Below are 19538 nucleotides of genomic sequence, written 5' to 3'. Positions count from 1 at the left end.
CAACTAGGAGAGAACTAAAAAGAAGACTCAAAGACATTTTTAAAGAGCAAATAATTGTCTTGTTTCTGTTTTAAATAGTTGACAAGAAGAGACATGAAATAGGTGCTGACTCATCCTATAGTGTGATGCTTAGCCTATACCATTTGTTACTTTCCTGCAACCAGATCATTGACTGAGAATTTGGAACTATGTTTTAGATTTTCTAACAGTACATGATGGTTCTGTGAATATTCAAGGTTTGGTGGTTCAGCATGAGCTTTCTGGCCAAATTGGGACACCAATCAGATGCTTGTTAAGATGCTGGGCTTTTGGTCTTCTATGGTTACTCTTGAGTCTTGACAGAGGAGATCTTGAAATCTCTTTTGTGCTAAAACTGTAAATAGTTTTCATGTGTTAATTAAACATTCACTAGGAACTAGTCTACTAGATGAATCCTATTTTGGCCCCAAGTCAATTTCAAGTATAATAGGTCAGTGATATTGCTTATTGTGATTTGGTGTTCTTCATAGGTTATCACACTTTACTGTTGGTATTGAGAGGTATATCACTTACAAATTAAATATGGGAAAGCAGGTTCTGAAGCATGTGCAACAATGTACTTGAATGCATATCTTCATTTCAGAAACTACATGATTTATGTGCATTGTGAGTTACGCTTGCTAGTCCTGTGATTTCACAAGTGGCTCCTGTGAATACTTATCAGAAGCACAGGAAGAGACTCTTTGTGGATGAGGAGAGTGCAGATTGTGATTCTTTGATACCCCATTCAAACATAAACACCTTTCAAGTCTGTGATTAATAGGTGCAAACTCGTGACCAGAAAAATGCAATGAGGAAATCATTATGTGTCATTTTGAGATTGTGACCTAAGGGGTCGGTTTGGTAATAGGACCACCATGTCAGGGTTCCATGAATATGTCCCAAAGACTGGGGCTAAGGATTCACAAGACATTGGAACGCACTGTGATCTATAGGTGCAAACCCGTGACCAGAAAAATGTAACAAGGAAATCATTAGGTGCATTTTGAGCATGTGACCTAAGGGGGTGGTTTGGTAATAGGAACACTATGTTAGTGTTCCATGAATCTTTCTCAAAGATTGGGGCAGATTCACAGAACATAGGAACGCACTGTTCCATCAATCTTTCCTAATTTCTGGGATAGATTCATTGAATACTAATACAGTGTTCCTGTCACCAAACACCCCCTAAGGGTACCGAAGACAAAACTAAATGTTCAAAACCAATAATTCAGCAATGCCTACATTATTTACAGTTATTTCCCCTGTTATTACGATATCATTTTCACTATTATCACAAGAGAAAATCACACACCCACATACACAAAAGAATCTACAAGAATATAGACTAAGTTGTACAGACAATGAATGTACCAGAGAAACAAAAAAGCTTGCCAGATAGAAAATGAATAATGCAAAAGATAGAAAACAAATCAACAGCAGAAAACCAAAGACGATATTGCTTTCTCAATATATAAATTAGATCTGATAGAAAGTTAGTAACTAGAAATCTAAAGAAAGAATGAATGAAGAATCTTGAAACCAGAAAATGGGGAAATAAGTCTTCATCTTAAAAAACTATACCAAAGAAAGGAAAATCTCAAAAAGAATGGAAACAAAGAATTTCTCTGTTAAGGAGAAAAAACTTAGACGGTTGGAGAAACATATCAAAACCACAATTGACGTAAAAAAACAAAAAAAAATGGAAAAATAATAGCTACTTACCCAGGCACTACCAGTCACTGGAGTTGATCCCCAGCTGATGCAGTTGATTGCCAGCAGCCAGAGGTTTAGTGTAAGTCTGTAGCGATGAGGGATGGATAGGGCGGATAACAGTTAAAAAATTTCAGGGTTAAAGAAGTTAAGGCATTAAAAGGTAAAGGGTGTTCTTTAAAAACCATATCCAATTTGGATGTTACCCAGAACTAATCTATGGTGTACCGGGTACGTGAGAAATACCAGTACCCATGGGAACATGTAGAGACATGTGTGTGGCCAAATAGGAATAGGAACTGTTCAAGGTAATGTTAATACCCATGGGGCTTACAGCCTTGGAAGATTAACTAAGTTTCGGAACCATGTGCAACAAATGATAAGGAAAACTTCATGTGCTGCTTTGGAGGTCCCACTAAAGATTGACCTTCTGCTAATTCCTACAGCTATCTGAATGACTTCCTCATTTCTTGCAAAAGCAAGAATTATAAAAAAATGTGTTGTCCCATAAAGTACTGTACATGGTAATTCTGTAAGCTACAGAAGTGCTGGCCCTGATGACTCCAATTACAAAGAGTCAAACTTGTTAGAAGCACTTCATTTTGTTTCGCAACTTGTGTAAATTCACATTGCCAGAAAATGGGAGTTTCATAAGTGTGCAAACAGATAGGAGGAAAAACAGAAAATCATCTTCACATTAATCCTAGAACAATGACAAATTACAAAGAGGTCCTTCTTATTACAGCTTATCGCATAAAACATTATTATATTAAAAATTTTAGTAATTGCAACTAATTACCCAAACTAATAAATATTTCTCTCAACACTCCTCAAGTTAGAGCATAAACATTTATCACGCTCAGTTGCCACCACACTTCAAAAAGATAGAACTTGAAACTGGTTCAGTAAGTACATCTGTCACCTGGTCATCTGAGAAGACATGCATTATAGATATGTATCCTGACTGCACCATATCGTGCAGGTAATGACAATCTACCTTAATGTATTTTCTCCTCTCATGAGAAATTGGATTCTTAACAGTATAAGTAATTCCTTCATTGTCGCACTTCATCACCATAGGAATAGGAACTTTAAAAGTAAGATTTATTAATATAGATTTTACTTACATCACCTCAGCCTGTGTTTGAGCAATAGTTCTATCTCCCAATTATGCACAAGATCAGGCAACAAGAGTTTTTTTCTTGTTTCTCCATGTGAGCAAATTTCTTCCTACAAATATACAAAATGCAATGGTCGATTTTTCATCTTCAACAGACCTTACATAGTCAACATTTGAATATGCTACCACATCAAGAGGAGACCCTTTTTTGAACAATAGTCCTTTTCTTGAAAAAAGGCAACTTCAAATGTTTGAAAATCATCATGGCAGCTTCTCAAGCTACTTTGGTAGATTTGACTATAAATTAGCTGATTTTACTCATAACCAGAGATATTCGGACTTATTAACAATCACATATAGCAACTTATCAACAAGAGATCAACAACTTCTGGTATCAACTGGCTCATGTTATCCACTAAACAAGTGTATCTTGGGATCCATCAGGATGTAGACTGGTTTAGCACCCAACATGTTCATCTTCTTCAACAAGTCCACTAAGTTTCATTGGGATAGAACTACACCTTTACTCTTGGCCACCTCATTATCTTAGTGGTCCAAGGTCTTTGCTGATCAAGTGCTTTTGAAAATGTGCCTTGACATCTGAAATATCCTGCATATTACCCCCCTATTAGTATCATGTCACGCACATGTACTACCATAACAATTCCAGAACAAGTCTTCTTAATGAAAAGTGAATGATCAGATGCAGATTTATGAAAACCAAAAGAGGACATTACTTTAAACAACCTCCAATGCCACGCATGAGAACTTTGCTTTAAACCATACAAAGCCTTTTTCAGATTGCAGACTTTGTCACACTCCCCCCTGAACCCCAAATCCTAGAGATTGTTGCATATACAGTCTTTGATACATCATCATATAAGAAGATGTTCTTCGTATCCAATTGACACAATGACTAGTTCAAATGAATTGCTACAAAAATAACCAAATGAATCATAGCAAGTCACCACAAGAGAGAAGTAAGGAAAAAATCAACTCCATATGTTTGTATGAAACCCTTGGCTACCAACCCAGCCTTATATCACTCTATGGACTCATTTGCATCATACTTAATGGTGAACACCCACTTACAGCAAATAACATCTGCATTTGGAAGATGAGAGATTAACTTCCAAATTCCTTGCGACACAAACACATTGATCTCTTCCTGCATGGCCTATGTCCACTGAGGGTCCAATAGAGCTTAATGGTGTTTCAATGGAATAAAAGTACCTGATAAAGCAGAAATAATCTTCTCCCTGTGATTCCTCAGTCTAACACCTGTGACAAACTTGGAGATAGGGTACAAGGTACATTGCCTTTTACCTTTCCTTAATGCAATGGGCCTATCATCATCAACTTCAGGAGCCTCAATATATCTGTTCTTCTGAATCTACATCATCAATAGTGTTATCAGGACAACTTATCTTTAGAGAAGCAGACATGGCAGATGGTGACTCTTCTGGTGGTTTTCGGGTGTATACTAGTGAAGGATCATAAGACCGAGGAGGATTAAAAGAGCTAGACTCATTTGGCATTATAGAGGGAAAGGACTCCAAATGAAACACAAGGTATAGGAAAAGGTATACTTTGACTATAGTCCACAGGAAGCAAGGAAATGGATGTAGATTGGTATGTGACTCACTCAAAGAATGACACATCTACACTGACATACTTTTTTGATAATAACGATATCCTTTTTTATTCTTAGGATATACAAGAAAAAATCATTTTATGGTTTGGGCTGCAAGTTTGTCATGGTTAAACCCATATTTACGAACAAAGCACATATGTCCAAAGACTTTAGAAGAAACAAGGAACAATATAGAATTGAGAGAAAGGACATGATGAAGAATTTGCTCTTTCACAGAAGAGGATGGCATATAGTTAATCAGATAGCATGCTAGAATTATGAAGTCAGAGTAGTAGATTATAGCACTAAGGTACAGATAACATCAAGTAACTGTCTATGTTTTCATATCTACACCATTTTGTTGAGATATGTGCGCGCAAGAAATATGGGGTCGAATGTCATGGACACAATAAAATAGAAATAAAAGTGAGAATAACTTTGTCAAATTAATCAAACTAAGGTATGGGTAAGACTACTTGTCTTATGCTGTCATACATCTGTTTCACAAAGAATCTGTTGTGTGTGTATGTGTGTCTGTGTGTATATCAATCATGATATGTAAGTAAAAAAAATTACTAAAAAATCTATTATATATAAAGTTACTAATCTTTATTTTCTTAACTACTTTGAATATTGATTAATAAATTATTGATTGATTACTTAATAATTATTATTAGTTTGTCTTGGATAAATGATTTCTTTTATATAGATGCACTAACAGGTTTGTTTTAGCCTTTTAAGCTTTTAGCTTAACATTGTTAGGCGCAAGTATTTCAGTTTCTTTTAATTTCTGTCCGTGTGTTTTTGCTTTAGTAATTTCTTTTGTACGGGTCGGGTCTAGTTAGAGTGTGCAACCCAACCCAGCACGTCATGTACTTAAACCCTTTTAAGGGTAATCAAACCCTAATGAAGATTATTGTTGACGTGAAGAGGAGCTGGGCTTCCTATGGCTGTGTGTGTGAGTGCTGCAGCGAGCGGCTGTAGTGGTGGTTAGCCAAACCGAGGCTAACAAGGTATCAAAGCTCCAGCAACCATGGCGGAGAGAATCACTGTGCGTGATGCCTTTGCAGCAGTGGAACAACACAAAAATCAAGTGGAAACGGTGATCGGCGGCCTAGAAGGGCGGATGCATGGGATGGATCAACGCCTGAACGCAGTGGACGCACAGTTGGAGGCCATGATGGTGGAGCAGCAGGCGATGTCAGCGCTCTTGCGTGAAAGCCTGCGACAAGGCTCTCAGCAACAGTCGCCTGATTCTGATCAAACACAGTCGGACGAGCGCAGGGAGCAGGGTTGGCTAGGGAACGGAGGCGCAGCCTGGCGCCCAACGAAGATGGATTTTCCACGGTTCTCTGGAGACGACCCTGTCAGTTGGGTATTCCACGCCGAACAGTACTTCGATTGCCAAGGGATCGTGGCCGACGAAAGAGTACGTCAAGCGGCGGTTTATTTTGAGGGTGTGGCGATACGCTGGTACCGTTGGTTGGTGTCGTAGCAAGGAAGACCAGACTGGGCAACCTTCGTGAAAGAGCTCACATCACGCTTTGGGTCGTCGGCATACCTCGACTACAATGTAGAGTTGTCGAGCATTAAACAATCGGGTACGGTATTGGAATACCAAGAACATTTCGAGGCGTTGACGAATATGGTGCGTGGATGGCCCCTTCCAGCCCTCATCGGCGCGTTCCTAGCAGGATTGAAGGATGAAATACGCATCGAAGTCCAAGCGATGAAGCCACGAACATTAATGGACTGCTTCGAATTAGCCCGCACGGTGAAGGAGAAAAACGAACGGCTGCACACGTTCAATCGGGGCACTTTTAGCAGGACGTGGCAGGACGTGAGAACCAGCCCGCGCGACACTTTCCATAAGGCGTGCCCGGATGCGAGGACCAGCCCACGAGAGAAGCCGAAATCTGACATTTTTCCACCTGCCCCAGAAAAAATCAGAAGGGAAATGTATCACACCAAAATGTGAGACATTTGACGACTGAGCAAATCAAGGAGAAGAGACGGCTGAACCAATGTTTTCACTGCGATTAGCCGTATGTTCCAGGGCATAACTGTAGACGCTTCCATATGTACCTCGTCGAGGAGAGCGACGAACCACTAGAGGCCGATGCGGATCTGCCCTTGCCCATGGAACCAGAGGTGATGGAAAACCAGACGATCCCTGAAATTTCACTGCATGCATTGGCTGGACATGAGGTTCCGCATCTCATGAGTGTGGAAGGCAAGTTGCGAGGCCGGCCAGTCAGCGTGCTGATCGACACGGGCTCGACTCACAATTTCATTTGTGAGAAAACTACTCGGGCCCTCGGCTGTCATATCGAGGTTCAACCCGCCTTTGACGTGGTGGTCAGAGACGGGAGTACCCTGAGGTGAAGGGGTAAGTGCCAGATGGAAAGGTTAGAAATCCAAGGTTTTCACTTCCTTGTACAGTTATACATTTTAGCCATGGCGGGAGCCGACCTGGTCTTAGGCATCCAGTGGTTGCGCGAATTGGGAGAAGTGGTATGGGATTTCATGGGCATGAGAATGCAGTTTAGGGGCCCGCGAACGAAAGATTTACGTTGGAGGCGAGCCCCAGGCAACCTTGTTCAGAAGCACCAGCTGTCCGCCTGATGAAGGGACCATCCGCTTCTTTTCTCTTGCTATCCACTCAAGTGCAGGCACATACGGAAGAGAAAGAGATCTGATTCGGCTCCGAAGAGTTTAGGAAAACGTTGCAGGAAATGCTATAGGAGTTTGGATCAGTTTTTAGCACGCCTAAGGCGCTGCCGCCAAAGAGGGGATATGAACATCGCATTGAATTACAACCGGGAACCGAACCTATCAAATCGAGACCGTATCGCTACAGCCGAGTACAGCGAGAAACCCTCAAAGAACTTGTGCAGGAAATGTTGGAAACAGGGGTGATTCAGCCAAGTCGGAAGGTATCGTTTCTGCATAGACTATTGAGTGTTGAACGCCATCACTATCAAAGGCAGGTACCCGATCCCCAATGTGGAAGACTTACTAGATGAGTTGTATGAGGCCTACGTTTTCTCCAAACTAGACCTGTGCTCTGGGTATCATCAAATCCGTGTGGTGAAGGACGACATTCCTAAGACCGCTTTCCACACGCACGACGGGCACTACGAGTTCACTGTCATGCCTTTCGGACTGACGAATGCGCCTTCCACCTTCTAGTTGATGATGAACGACGTGCTTCGCCCCTTCTTGCGAAGGTTCGTATTGGTATTCTTTGACGACATTGTGATTTACAGCAAGGGGGAACAAGAATACCTCAACCACTTACAAACTGTTCTAGTAGCTTTGCAGCGACATAAGCTACACGCCACACTTTCTAAATGTGTTTTTGGCACTCCCAAGATCTCTTATCTAGGGCATGTGATAAGTCATCGGAAGGTGAGCATGGAACAAGAAAAAGTCCATGCGGTGAAGGGATGGTGTACACCTAAAAACGTACAAGAGTTGCGTGCGTTCCTCGGGCTCACGGGTTACTATCGTAAATTTGTCCGAAATTACAGTCTGGTCGCAGCGCCTCTCACAGCCCTAACTAAGAAAGGTTGTTTTGCATGGAGTATTCAAGCTGAACAAGCATTCCAAGTTCCAACAACTCAAAGAGGCGGTGACTACAGCCCCGGTTTTACAGATGCCTAACTTTTAGCTTTCCTTTACCGTTGAGTCACATGCATCCGATTTGGGGGTGGGAGAGGTCATGAGCCAAGAGCAACACCCAATTGCTTATTTCAGCCGAGCAATGGGCTCGGCATTTGCGAGTAAATCATCATACGAAAGAAAAGCAATCGCCATAGTCCTTGTCGCCCTCAAATGGAAGCACTATCTTCTGGAGCAACAATTTATTTAACTGATCATTGCAGCCTCAAGCATTGCCTGCAACAGCCCACCCTATCTTCATCACCGCAAAAGTGGATGCTGAAACTGATGAGCTTTGATTTCAAAATCTGCTATCGCAAGGGAGAAGAAAATGCGGCAGCAGACGGGCTGTCCCGATCCCACGACCAATAGGTTAGTAGCTTATTTTCAATTTCAAAAGTCCAGGCTCACTTGTGGGATGAGATTCGACAGGTGCAAGAAAGAGCCACCTCGGTAAAGAAAATCAGGGAAGAGTTGGAGCGGAATCCCCTTAAGGTGTATGGGTATGAGTGGAAATCACCATATCTATATCACAGCGGACGCATCTTCGTTCCACCCGAGTCCACCCTACTGCAAACCCTTATACAACATTACCACAATGAGCAGACGGGCTACGACCTACTTTTTATTGGTCGGGGATGAAAAGAGCCATCACCGATTTTGTAAGGAGATGCGACATCTGTCAACGGAACAAATATGAGACCATGAAGCCAGCTGGACTGCTTCAACCCCTTCCCACGCCTAAGCTTATATGGGAAGACATATCACTGGATTTCATAGAAGGCCTACCCTCATCCCGGGAAAAGTCTGTTATTTTGGTAGTGGTGGACCGCCTATCAAAATATGCACATTTCGTGTCATTGCCGCATCCATATTCAGCAAAGACGGTAGCCCAGGCCTTCCAAGATCATATTGGGAAGCTACATGGAATGCCCAGGTCGATAACCAACGATAGAGATCCCATATTTATCAGCGCTTTCAGGAGGGAATATTTTCAATTACAGGGCACCAAGTTGCAATTGAGCACAACATACCATCCACAGACCAATGGCCTAACAGAGGTAGTAAACAAGTGCCTCGAAACTTACGTTGTTTTGCAGGGCAACGCCCACGCCTTTGGGCAAATTATTTGTCATGGGCTGAATTCTCATATAACACAAGTTGGCATTCCTCTACCGGTGTCACACCGTTTGAGGCGGTGTATGGGCGTCCTCCTCCTACTATACGTCGTTACTAGCCTAACACAGCGAGAGAAAAGTCAGTGGACACTCAACTCCGCTACCGGGACGCCATTTTGGGAGATCTCAAGACACATCTCGCAGCGGCGCGCAACCGCATGGTACTCCAATACAACCGCAGACACCGGGACCAGCAGTACAACATTGACGAGTGGGTGTACTTACGCAGGCCGACCCACGCACCAGGGTATTGTCGGCCATGAGGGTACAATAAACTCGTCCCCCGCTATGTCGGCCATTTTCGCATCATCAGACGTGTTGGCCCTCTTGCTTACGAGTTGCTACTACCGGCTGGAAGTAATATACATCCCGTCTTTCACATCTCAAAGCTTAAGTCGTGTCCCCAACCACCGGCTAAAGAAGACATAATTTCTGAGCCCATTAACGAAGATCAAACCAAGGTTGTTCTCTTCCACCGACTTGGCACTCGCACTATCAACTAGGACAGGACCAAAGCTGTTGAGTGGTTAATAGAGTGGAACAATACCGAAGAAGGTATAGCAACGTGGGAAAACGCGGAAGACATTACTAGTCGCTTTCCAGATTTTGCACCTTGAAGACAAGTGTTGCTGAAGGGAGGAAAATTGTTAGGCGCAAGCATTTCAGTTTCTTTTAATTTCTGTCCGTGTGTTTTTGCCTTAGTAATTTCTTTTGTACGGGTCGGGTTTAGTTAGAGTGTGCAACCCAACCCAGCACATCATGTAATTAAACCCTCTTAAGGGTAATCAAACCCTAATGAAGATTATTGTTGACGTGAAGAGGAGCTGGGCTTCCTATGGCTGTGTGTGTGAGTGCTGCAACGAGCGTCTGTAGTGGTGGTTAGCCAAACCGAGGCTAACAAACATGCCTTACCATACTTATCTGTGTTATTTATATGGACTGACAGATCTGTTTCAGGTTTTGAGTTTCTTTAGCTAAAGTCTAAAGCAAATTACATTTTATACATATAAATATTAATTTTTTATGTTTTCTTTAGCCTTTTAAGCATACAGATAAGCTAGATTTGTTTGTCATTTTGTGAATCTAACTTTCTGATTTAATTGTTTTATTTGTAATATTGCCAAATATTAAAGACAAAAATTGCACGATGGCTGATAAAGGAAAAGAAAAAATACGCTTCAGACTCTTATGTAATCCTCCTCTAGTATGAATAGTAGCATTTCAAAGACTTAACTCCCAACCTAATGTTGTGTACATAACTAAAGAACAACCAATGTGGAAGGCATTTAGCGTAGTATCTAGTGTAGTACTAGTATCAAAGGATGTATTCAGTGGTGGTGGGAATGTGTGCTTTTTTAATAGTTTTTATGACGGTTGTTTGTTGAATCATATGCAAGAGAGAGGGCATATCTACCAAAGCTGTCCTCTCATGAAATTCAAACATGTAAGAACATTCCCACAGAAAAGGATGAAGAATTCAAGAATCTGGAAGCACATGAAGATTTAGTTCAAAGAGAAAATTGGACCAAGCAAGTGCAGCAAATGTTCTCATGTCCCTTACGAATGATAAACTTCACAAGAAAATAAAATTAGCACTATTGGGAAAAAGTACCATAAATACGTATTACGATACTTGTGGAAGAGCAGAAATAGAGCGAAAAGTAGGAAAAATCTTATTGAAAAGGATGCATTCAGTTAAATGTCAAATAAAAGGATACATTTAGTGGTGGCAGAAATCTGTGTTTTTCTTTTTACAGTTTTTATGATGGTTCTTTTTTGTATCATACACAAGATTAAGGGCACACTACTGAAGTTGTATGATTAAAATCTCGGGAAAAATCGCAAAAAAACTCATGATAAAATCATATGATTTTTGTTTTGGCAAGATTTTAAAAATCTCGCAACTTTTTCCCCATTTTTTTGTTTTATTTCATTTTCTCATAAATATCATAGGATTTTGAAAAATCTCTTGATATCTATGAAACTGCCTCCAAGTTCAGAAAGACTATTGATGAATTTAAGAGAACTAATCTTTGATTAACCTCGAAAGAATCCCTAACTCCTCTTTATATAGACTAGAGGAGAGGGATAAGTTACAAGAAAGTCATTAAAAAGAAACATTATTACACAAGTGCCCTCTCAAGCCTAATACTGAATATAAACACGTCTTAACACTCCCCCTCAAGTTGGAGCGTATATGTCAAACAAGCTCAACTTGGAACAACAACTTTGGAATGGTCCTCTTGCAAGAGCTTTAGTAAAAATATCAGCAGTTTGCCCTGTAGTTGAAATATGGGAGGTACTTACAAACCCCTTTTGAATCATGTCTCTGGTATAGTGACAATCTACTTCAACATGCTTAGTTCTCTCATGGAAAGCAGGATTATTAGCAATAAACAGAGCAGCTTTGTTATCACCTAACAATTGCATAGGAAGAGGCACTTCCACAGTAAGATCCAACATCAGAGATCTAACCCACATAACTTCAGCAGTAGCCTGAGCCATAGCTCTATACTCAGATTCTGCACTTGATCTGGCAACCACTGTCTGCTTCTTACTCTTCCATGTGACCAAGTTGGATCCAATAAACACACAAAACCCAGTAGTGGATTTTCGGTCAAGGTGACATCCCGCATAATCAGCATCAACATACACAGATATAGTGAGAGATGTACCATTTTGAAAGAAGAGTCCCATTCCTGGTGAATTTTTTAGATACCTGAGAATCATCATAGCAGCATCCCAATAGACTTTCTTGGGCTTATCCATAAATTGACTCACTCTGCTGACAGCATAGGCAATATCAGGTCGAGTAACAGTGATATATAGGAGCTTCCCAACAATCCCTCTATATTGTCTAGCATCAACATCTTCAGTATCATCATCATACAAGCGAGTATTGATGTCCATGGGTGTAGAGGCAGGTCGACATCCTAGCATACCTGTCTCTTGCAAAACATCAGTAACGTATTTCCTTTGGCACATGATAAGACCCTTCTGATTTCTGGCAAACTCAATACCTAGGAAATAGCGTAGCTCACCAAGATCCTTGGTGACAAAGTGTCGTCCAAGGACGCCCTTGATGTTGGAAATCCCCTGAATATCGCCGAAGAACGTCTGAAGCCCTCATTCTCAATATTCTCTGATAATTTTTGGAACCAAGCTCGAGGACTTTGTTTCAGACCATAAATTGCCTTTCTCAATCTGCACACTTTCTGACACTCCCCCTCAGCAACAAACCCTGGTGGTTGCTGCATATACACTTCTTCATGTAGGTCACCATACAGAAAGGCATTTTTGACATCAAGCTGTGATAGAGACCAATTCTTGCTGACGGCAACAGCGAGAAGAACCCGTAAAGAAGCATGTCGTGCCACAGGAGAGAAGGTATCATAACAATCAACCCCATAAGTCTGAGTATAGCCTTTAGCAACCAGGCGAGCCTTATATCTCTCAATGCTGCCATCTGCTCTGTATTTAACAGTAAATACCCATCTGCAACCAACAATAGCTGCATCAGATGAAGGAGTAACTAGTGTCCAGGTGCCTCTAGACTGAAGGGCATCCATCTCTTCTTGCATTGTTGCGGCCCATTTGGGATCAGAAAGAGCGTCCATGGGAGTCTGTGGAAGAGCTACAGCCGACAGTCCCTTGACAAACTGTCGGTAAGTAGGAGTGAGTCTATCCATGGATAAATGACCAGAGAGAGGATGCAAAGTGCAACTGCGTTTGCCTTTCCTTTGAGCAATGGGCATATCAAGTTCATTAATATGAGGACCAGGAGCATGCTCTGGAGAGTCCCCTGTGTCATCATCACATAAAGAATTGTCAGCAGGATTTGTGTGTTCAGGAAGTACCTTGGGCATGCTGGGTGAAGGCACAGGAGCACAGTGGGCAGGTTGAACAGGTTTAGTGCGACGTTGGTAGATAGCCCCAAAACGCGAAGCAACGGGTTGTGGATAACTCATGAGAGGTAAAGGAAGGTGGACTTCATCACTAAATTCAGGCACCCTTAATTGAGTTCCATTTGGAGAGAAATAAGAGGTTGACTCAAAAAATGTAACATCAGCACTCACATAATATCGACGAGTAGAAGGATCATAACAACGATATCCCTTTTGAGTGCGGGAATAACCAACAAAGATCGTTTTGATAGCCCGAGGGGATAACTTATCTCTCCCAGGACCAAGCAACTGAACAAAGGCAACACATCCAAAAATACGAGGTGCAACAGAAAACAATTCTCTGTCAGGAAAAAGAACAGAGAAAGGAATAAGATCTCCCAACACAGATGACGGCATGCGATTAATAAGATAGCATGCTGTAAGAACAACATCTCCCCAGTAAGAATGGGGAACATGGCTGTGTATGATAATGGTTCTGGCAACATCAAGAATATGGCGGTGTTTTCTTTCAGCAACCCCGTTTTGTTGAGAGGTATAGGCACAAGAAGTTTGGTGAATGATACCCTTATCCCTGAAAAATTGTTCTAAAGAGGAAGCACAGAACTCAAGAGCATTGTCAGAGCGCACAATCTTGACACAAGTACCAAACTGAGTCAGAATTTCATTGATAAAATTTTTGATTACATGACCCGCTTCAGATTTGTGTTTCATAAGAAAAACCCAACTAACACGACTGTAATCATCAACAGCAACAAGATAATACCGATGACCCTGAAGGTCAGGAGTACGACTCGAGCCCCAAACATCAAAATGAAGTAACTCAAACACAGAGTGGCTACTTCTACTGGACCGCGGAGGAAAGGATGACCGATGGTGTTTGCCTAACTGACAAGACTCACATTGAAAAGACGACTTATGAGACAGCTGAGGGAGAACATGCAGCAGTTTCTGAAACGGGAGATGTCCAAAACGTAAATGCCAAGTATAAGCCGAGGATGAGGACGACCCCGACGAGGTAGATCCAGCAAAGGGAAAGGAATGCACTAGCCTGTAGAGACCTCCCTGTTCACGGCCACTGCCAATCACCCTGCCCGTCAGTATATCCTGAAACACAAGAGAGGAAGAGTCAAATATAGCACGACAATTTAATTCTCTGGTAATCTGACTGATAGAAAGTAGGCTATGGGGGAATTCTGGTGCATGAAGAACGTGCTGCAGCGGCAATGATGAAGTAAGTTGGACCTCTCCATGTCCAACAACTGGTGAATATTTTCCATCTGCTAGAATAACCGAACGACCCGGTGGAGTAGGGACGTAAGAGGTGAATTGTGCCTTATCCCCACAGAGATGTGTCGATGCACCAGAATCAATAAGCCAATCTGTAGTGTCAGTAGCAGAGCAGACTGTACAGGCAGAATACATACCAGATGAAGAAGCACTCGTAGCGGTAGGAACAGTAGAAGTGGTCGGACCAGGGGCTTGATGGGCGCTGTCGCCAAGCAAGTTCCTCAACTGAGAGAGAATGTCATCTACATGCAGCTCACTGGAGGAGGCAGTGTGCTGAGGCTTAGGCTGCTCAGGAGAATCAGTAGATACAGTCTGATTTGCAAAAGCTGGACGGCCATGTTTCTGCCAACACTTATCCACAGTATGACCAATGCGGTGACAAAACTGACATACAGGGCGCGAAGGGGTATTGCCACGGCCACGGCCCCCTCGTCCTCTGGCAAAAAAGGGTCCACCTCTGCCACGAGTAGCAAGCATAGCAGAAGTGGTATCAGGAACAGTCGATGCAGAGATCGGAATTCTGCTGAGCCTACTGTAAGCCTCATCAATAGGAGGAATCGAGGGACTAGTAAGCATTTGGTTCTTTGCGGATTCATAAACAGAGTCTAAACCAGAAAGAAAGACCCCTACCATAAGCATATCTCTGTATGCCTTTTGTTGTTCACACTTGCATGCGGGAAAGTAGCTATTCAGTCTCTCAAACATGGACTTGAGACTCGAATAATAAGTGTGAAGAGGTCGGCCATCTTGTCGCATCTGATGAATATCATGATGAAGCTGCATAATGTGCGTTTCATTTCTTGCCTGTGAATACGTGGCAACAAGGGAATCCCACATATCCTTTGCACTGTCCTTGTGCAAGACTTCATTTGCAATTTCTTGAGAGAGAGTACCAACAATCCATACCATAACCAACGAATTATCTTTAAACCAAGTAGTATATTTTCCTACCTTCTGTACGGGCTCGGGTTCCAATATGAGATGTTCCTTCTCATGAGCGATCAAGGTTCTTTTTACTTGCATGGCCCACATCTCGTAATTACCCCCATCCACTTTGGTGATAATGCTGGAAAATGGGGAACTCTTCATCTCTCCCGACGATACAAAGGAAGAGGTATTAGCGCCACTGGTAATTTCAGACATCTTTCAACACAAAGGAGGAAACCGAGCCACGGAATAGGAAGTGCAGGCAAAAAAGAATACAATCACATATCGAAAGACAACATGCTGATCATGAAGCAATATGCAGTTAACGCATGTAGCAATCCAGAAGTCTGATCGGCGGGAAGAGGCAACAGCAGAGCTGAACGAAGAGAGATACCAGAGACGACGCTGAGAAGAAAATCCGCGTGCAGAACCACGGGCAGAGCAGCGGCGGAACAGCGGCGGAGCAGCGTGCAGCGGAGGAGCAGCGTGCAGAGCAGCGGCGGAGCAGCATGCAGCGGAAAGACGCTGAGAGGAAAATCAGCGTTGAGGCGGCGGCGAAGATGACAGGCGAAGATGTGGCGGCGAAGATGACAGGCGAAGCAGCAACGGGCGCAGGCGTTCAGTCTGCTGGGCGGAGCAACGGCACGCGGCGGCGACGCAGGCGGACGGGCGCAGGCGGCGCAGGCGGAGGCGGCGCAGGCGGAGGCGGCGCAGGCGGACAATGGGTAGGGCGACGAGGGGCAGCAGGGATGGGTCGGGTGGCAATGGACAGGGCGGCAATGGGCAGGGCTGGGTCGGGCGGCGGCAGCTGACGCCGATCAGGCGGCGGCCGGCGCCGCTCAGTCGGCGACAACTCGCTGAGTAGGAGACGACTGGTGCTCTGATACCATGATGAATTTAAGAGAACTAATCTTTGATTAACCTCGAAAGAATCCCTAACTCCTCTTTATATAGACTAGAGGAGAGGGATAAGTTACAAGAAAGTCATTAAAAAGAAACATTATTACACAAGTGCCCTCTCAAGCCTAATACTGAATATAAACACGTCTTAACAACTATGAACATCAATTTTTAAAGACAAGAAAGATAATGTTGGTAAGTAGTTAGTTGTGAAAAAATTAAGCAGGATCAATCTAATGGATCAACTGTATATGATGGGTGGACATGCATTCAAAGGTGCCTACTAGCTAATGTTATTGCCTTTGCATGTGAAAAGCGCAGGTTTCTTAGAGCACTTGATGTGTCTATACAGTATAAGGATTGAACATTTGAGGTGGTTATTGGTAAAAGTGCTCAAAGAAGTTGGTCTTATAATACAGTAAACATCATCACAAATACTGCTTCTGTATGTAACAGAATGCAGCATTAATTTGAGACGTAATTTTCCTCATATCTTTTGAACTCCACACAGTTTTACGCACTTTAAATGTAGCACCCAAGAATACACGTAATCCACTAAGGGAAGAAGAAGATCCTTGTGCATATGACTTATTTTCATGGATTGAAGATTTAAATGAGATGTAAAGAATCCATTGTCCTCATGGTGGCTGACAAAAGTCATAAATTTTATTGTGTTTGAAGATGAAATAAAAATCCAAGCAATTAAAAACACCATTTTCAATTTATTTGAGGGGGGGGGGGGGGGGGGGGGGGGGGCGATAGACTGGCATACTTTTTGGAGTTCATAAAGCCAAGTTGAGATATGTTGAGGAAAGTTGATAAAGATAAGCCTGTGCTTCATAAAATTCAAGTGTGGGATAATATGATTGAGCAATTGCAATTTATAAATTTGAAGCATGAAAAAAAAAAAGCGCTTGATTATCTATGTCACATAGGTACGGGTATGGGTACGAGTGCGGGTATGGGTACAGACCATTTTCAAAAACTTTGGGTGTGGGGGAACGGCCATACACACACACACACACACACACACACACATATATATATATATATATATATTAGAATTCAAACAAACAGAATAACATATTCATAAATCATGATTTATTGATACTACACATAAGTGCACAGATGCAGCTCCAACGATGTTGACTGAAAAACGAACAAATCAGGTTATCTCCAGCAGACCAGAAAAACACACAAATCAGGAGACAACGGCTGATTTTCAGTGTGTGAACCGCAAACAGAGCAGTTCAAATTGAAGAAAGGGAAAGTGGCATAAATAAAGAAGTCGACAGAGGATGAAATACTTGCCGCCGGTCGATGGGAAAGGCTGTCGGACGACGGGTGAGGCTGTTGGAGATGGAAGAAGCTTAAATGTTGGACAGAAAAAAAAAACCCAAATCAAGCGATGGAAAAGAAGATGACGAATGAATACCACAGCAAAGGCGTCGTCCTTCGCCAGTGAAGTCGCTGTTCGCTGGAATACTCAAACACGTGCTAGAAAATGATGGACAGAGGTCGCCGTAATTGCCCTTACTATTCGCCGGCGCAGTGAGCACCACTGGGCACTGTGGGTGAAACGTAGATGTTGTGTTTTCTTTAAAGTAAATAAATAAATAAATAAACCCTAACCTATGGACAATTTTGAACTCGATCAACTTTGACCGAGTCTGAAAATTGACGAATACATACTCAGGTACATTGACCATACCCAGTAGTGTCAACGTTGTACCCAGGACATACCCAAGTACGTACCGGTATCCATACCAATATTGTACTGGTACAATATGGGTACTGCTCCTTACGTGTTACATAGTCTATTATTTGTTGTTTTATTATATACATTGAATATTAGTGGAAAAATGGGATAAAAGTAATACTCCCTTGCATTATGAATCCAAAATATTATTCTAAAAATGGCTAACAGGAGCTCCTAGACATGTCCTTCCAAATCGAGATCATGACATATCTAAAACAAACTAGTACGCATGGAAAGACTTTATTTAGATCCATACATAAGAAAAGAAGGTTAGTTCTAAATATGCAATGTTGGAAGATTTGAATCTTTAGATACAGTGCTAGCAACAGAAGAGGAAGAACAAAATTGCTTGATTTGTAGGTGTTTTCTAGATCAAAAATACCTACACTCCAAAAACCTGCTGCAAGATATTATCTCAACTTACTACATCATGTTGTGAAAGAAATTGAAGCAGATATTTTTAAGTACCAGCCAGCGTGCAAAGAATTTGGTTCTTGTGCACTCTTAACATGGTTTTAGATTATCATGCTATCCCCCTTTTGATGATTTTTAGTGATCACATTCAAAACATGGAAGATATTGATGGAATGACAAAAGGGTGATGAATATGGCTAATGAAGTATGAACTCAAAACTGAAACTTTATTACTTGATGACATAACAATTTGTTGTTTCTTACCACACCTGCAACCCAAACCTACATGACATAGACATTCATAGCCTGTTTTTTTCCATTCAAGTGCTCAGTGGTTTGACAACTCTAGGATCATCCATGAAGGATTCGAGCAGAGAGCTTTTCAATTATTATAGGGCTATTTCGTACAGGAAAATACTGCATAGCTAAATTTTCAGTATCTTGAGTTCAAAAGACATCAATCGTCAATGTCTGTCTGCTATAATTTTCTGTCTTATGGTCAAATAACAGATAAAAATTTAAATAGGCCAATGCGCTCATAGCTTTTCTAGGATCCTAACTACAAAATACAGTTAGATTGCGAGTGTATGAACAGGATCCACACATCTAAGGCATAAACAAACTAACAATTTACAACTTTACAAGATTCAAGAGAATTAGTAGAAGAATGAAATCCAGAAGATCAGAAATCATTTTGCTCACTAAGTAAAAGGTAAACATTCTTTCACTTGGAGGGAGAGAATCCTGGCGATATTTCCTGTTCTAAACATTTATAGAGTCTAGGTACAACTATCACAATTCGAAGCAGGGAGACACAAATCACAATCATGTACATGGACGCAGTGCTAATGAAATTATGAAACCCGAGAAAACTCTTACCTTTGTATGTTCCTCTAGGATTTGCAAGTGGCATCAGAGATCCAAGAGACTTCACAGGACCCCATAATCTCATAAACTTGGCGTTCTGCCTCAGTCAGACCGACGAAAATAACATACCAACATGGAAAAATTTTAAAATAAT

The 19538-nt window shown here is 41.9% G+C and overlaps 1 protein-coding gene across 1 annotated transcript in view; it reads right to left on the bottom strand.

The window, feature by feature from the left end:
• LOC116253050 (O-fucosyltransferase 27) overlaps positions 1 to 19538 on the bottom strand; it is a 32419-nt gene that overhangs the window by 12201 nt on the left and 680 nt on the right. The window contains exon 2 of the mRNA XM_031627778.2: positions 19397 to 19481. Within this exon, the coding sequence (XP_031483638.1) occupies positions 19397 to 19481 (85 nt within the window). The remainder of the gene's footprint in view (positions 1 to 19396; positions 19482 to 19538) is intronic.

This window comes from Nymphaea colorata, chromosome 1, assembly GCF_008831285.2.
Source record: "Nymphaea colorata isolate Beijing-Zhang1983 chromosome 1, ASM883128v2, whole genome shotgun sequence".
Taxonomy (NCBI): Eukaryota; Viridiplantae; Streptophyta; class Magnoliopsida; order Nymphaeales; family Nymphaeaceae; genus Nymphaea; species Nymphaea colorata.
Note: the sequence above shows the minus strand (reverse complement) of the source record. Positions and strands in the feature narration are given on the sequence as shown.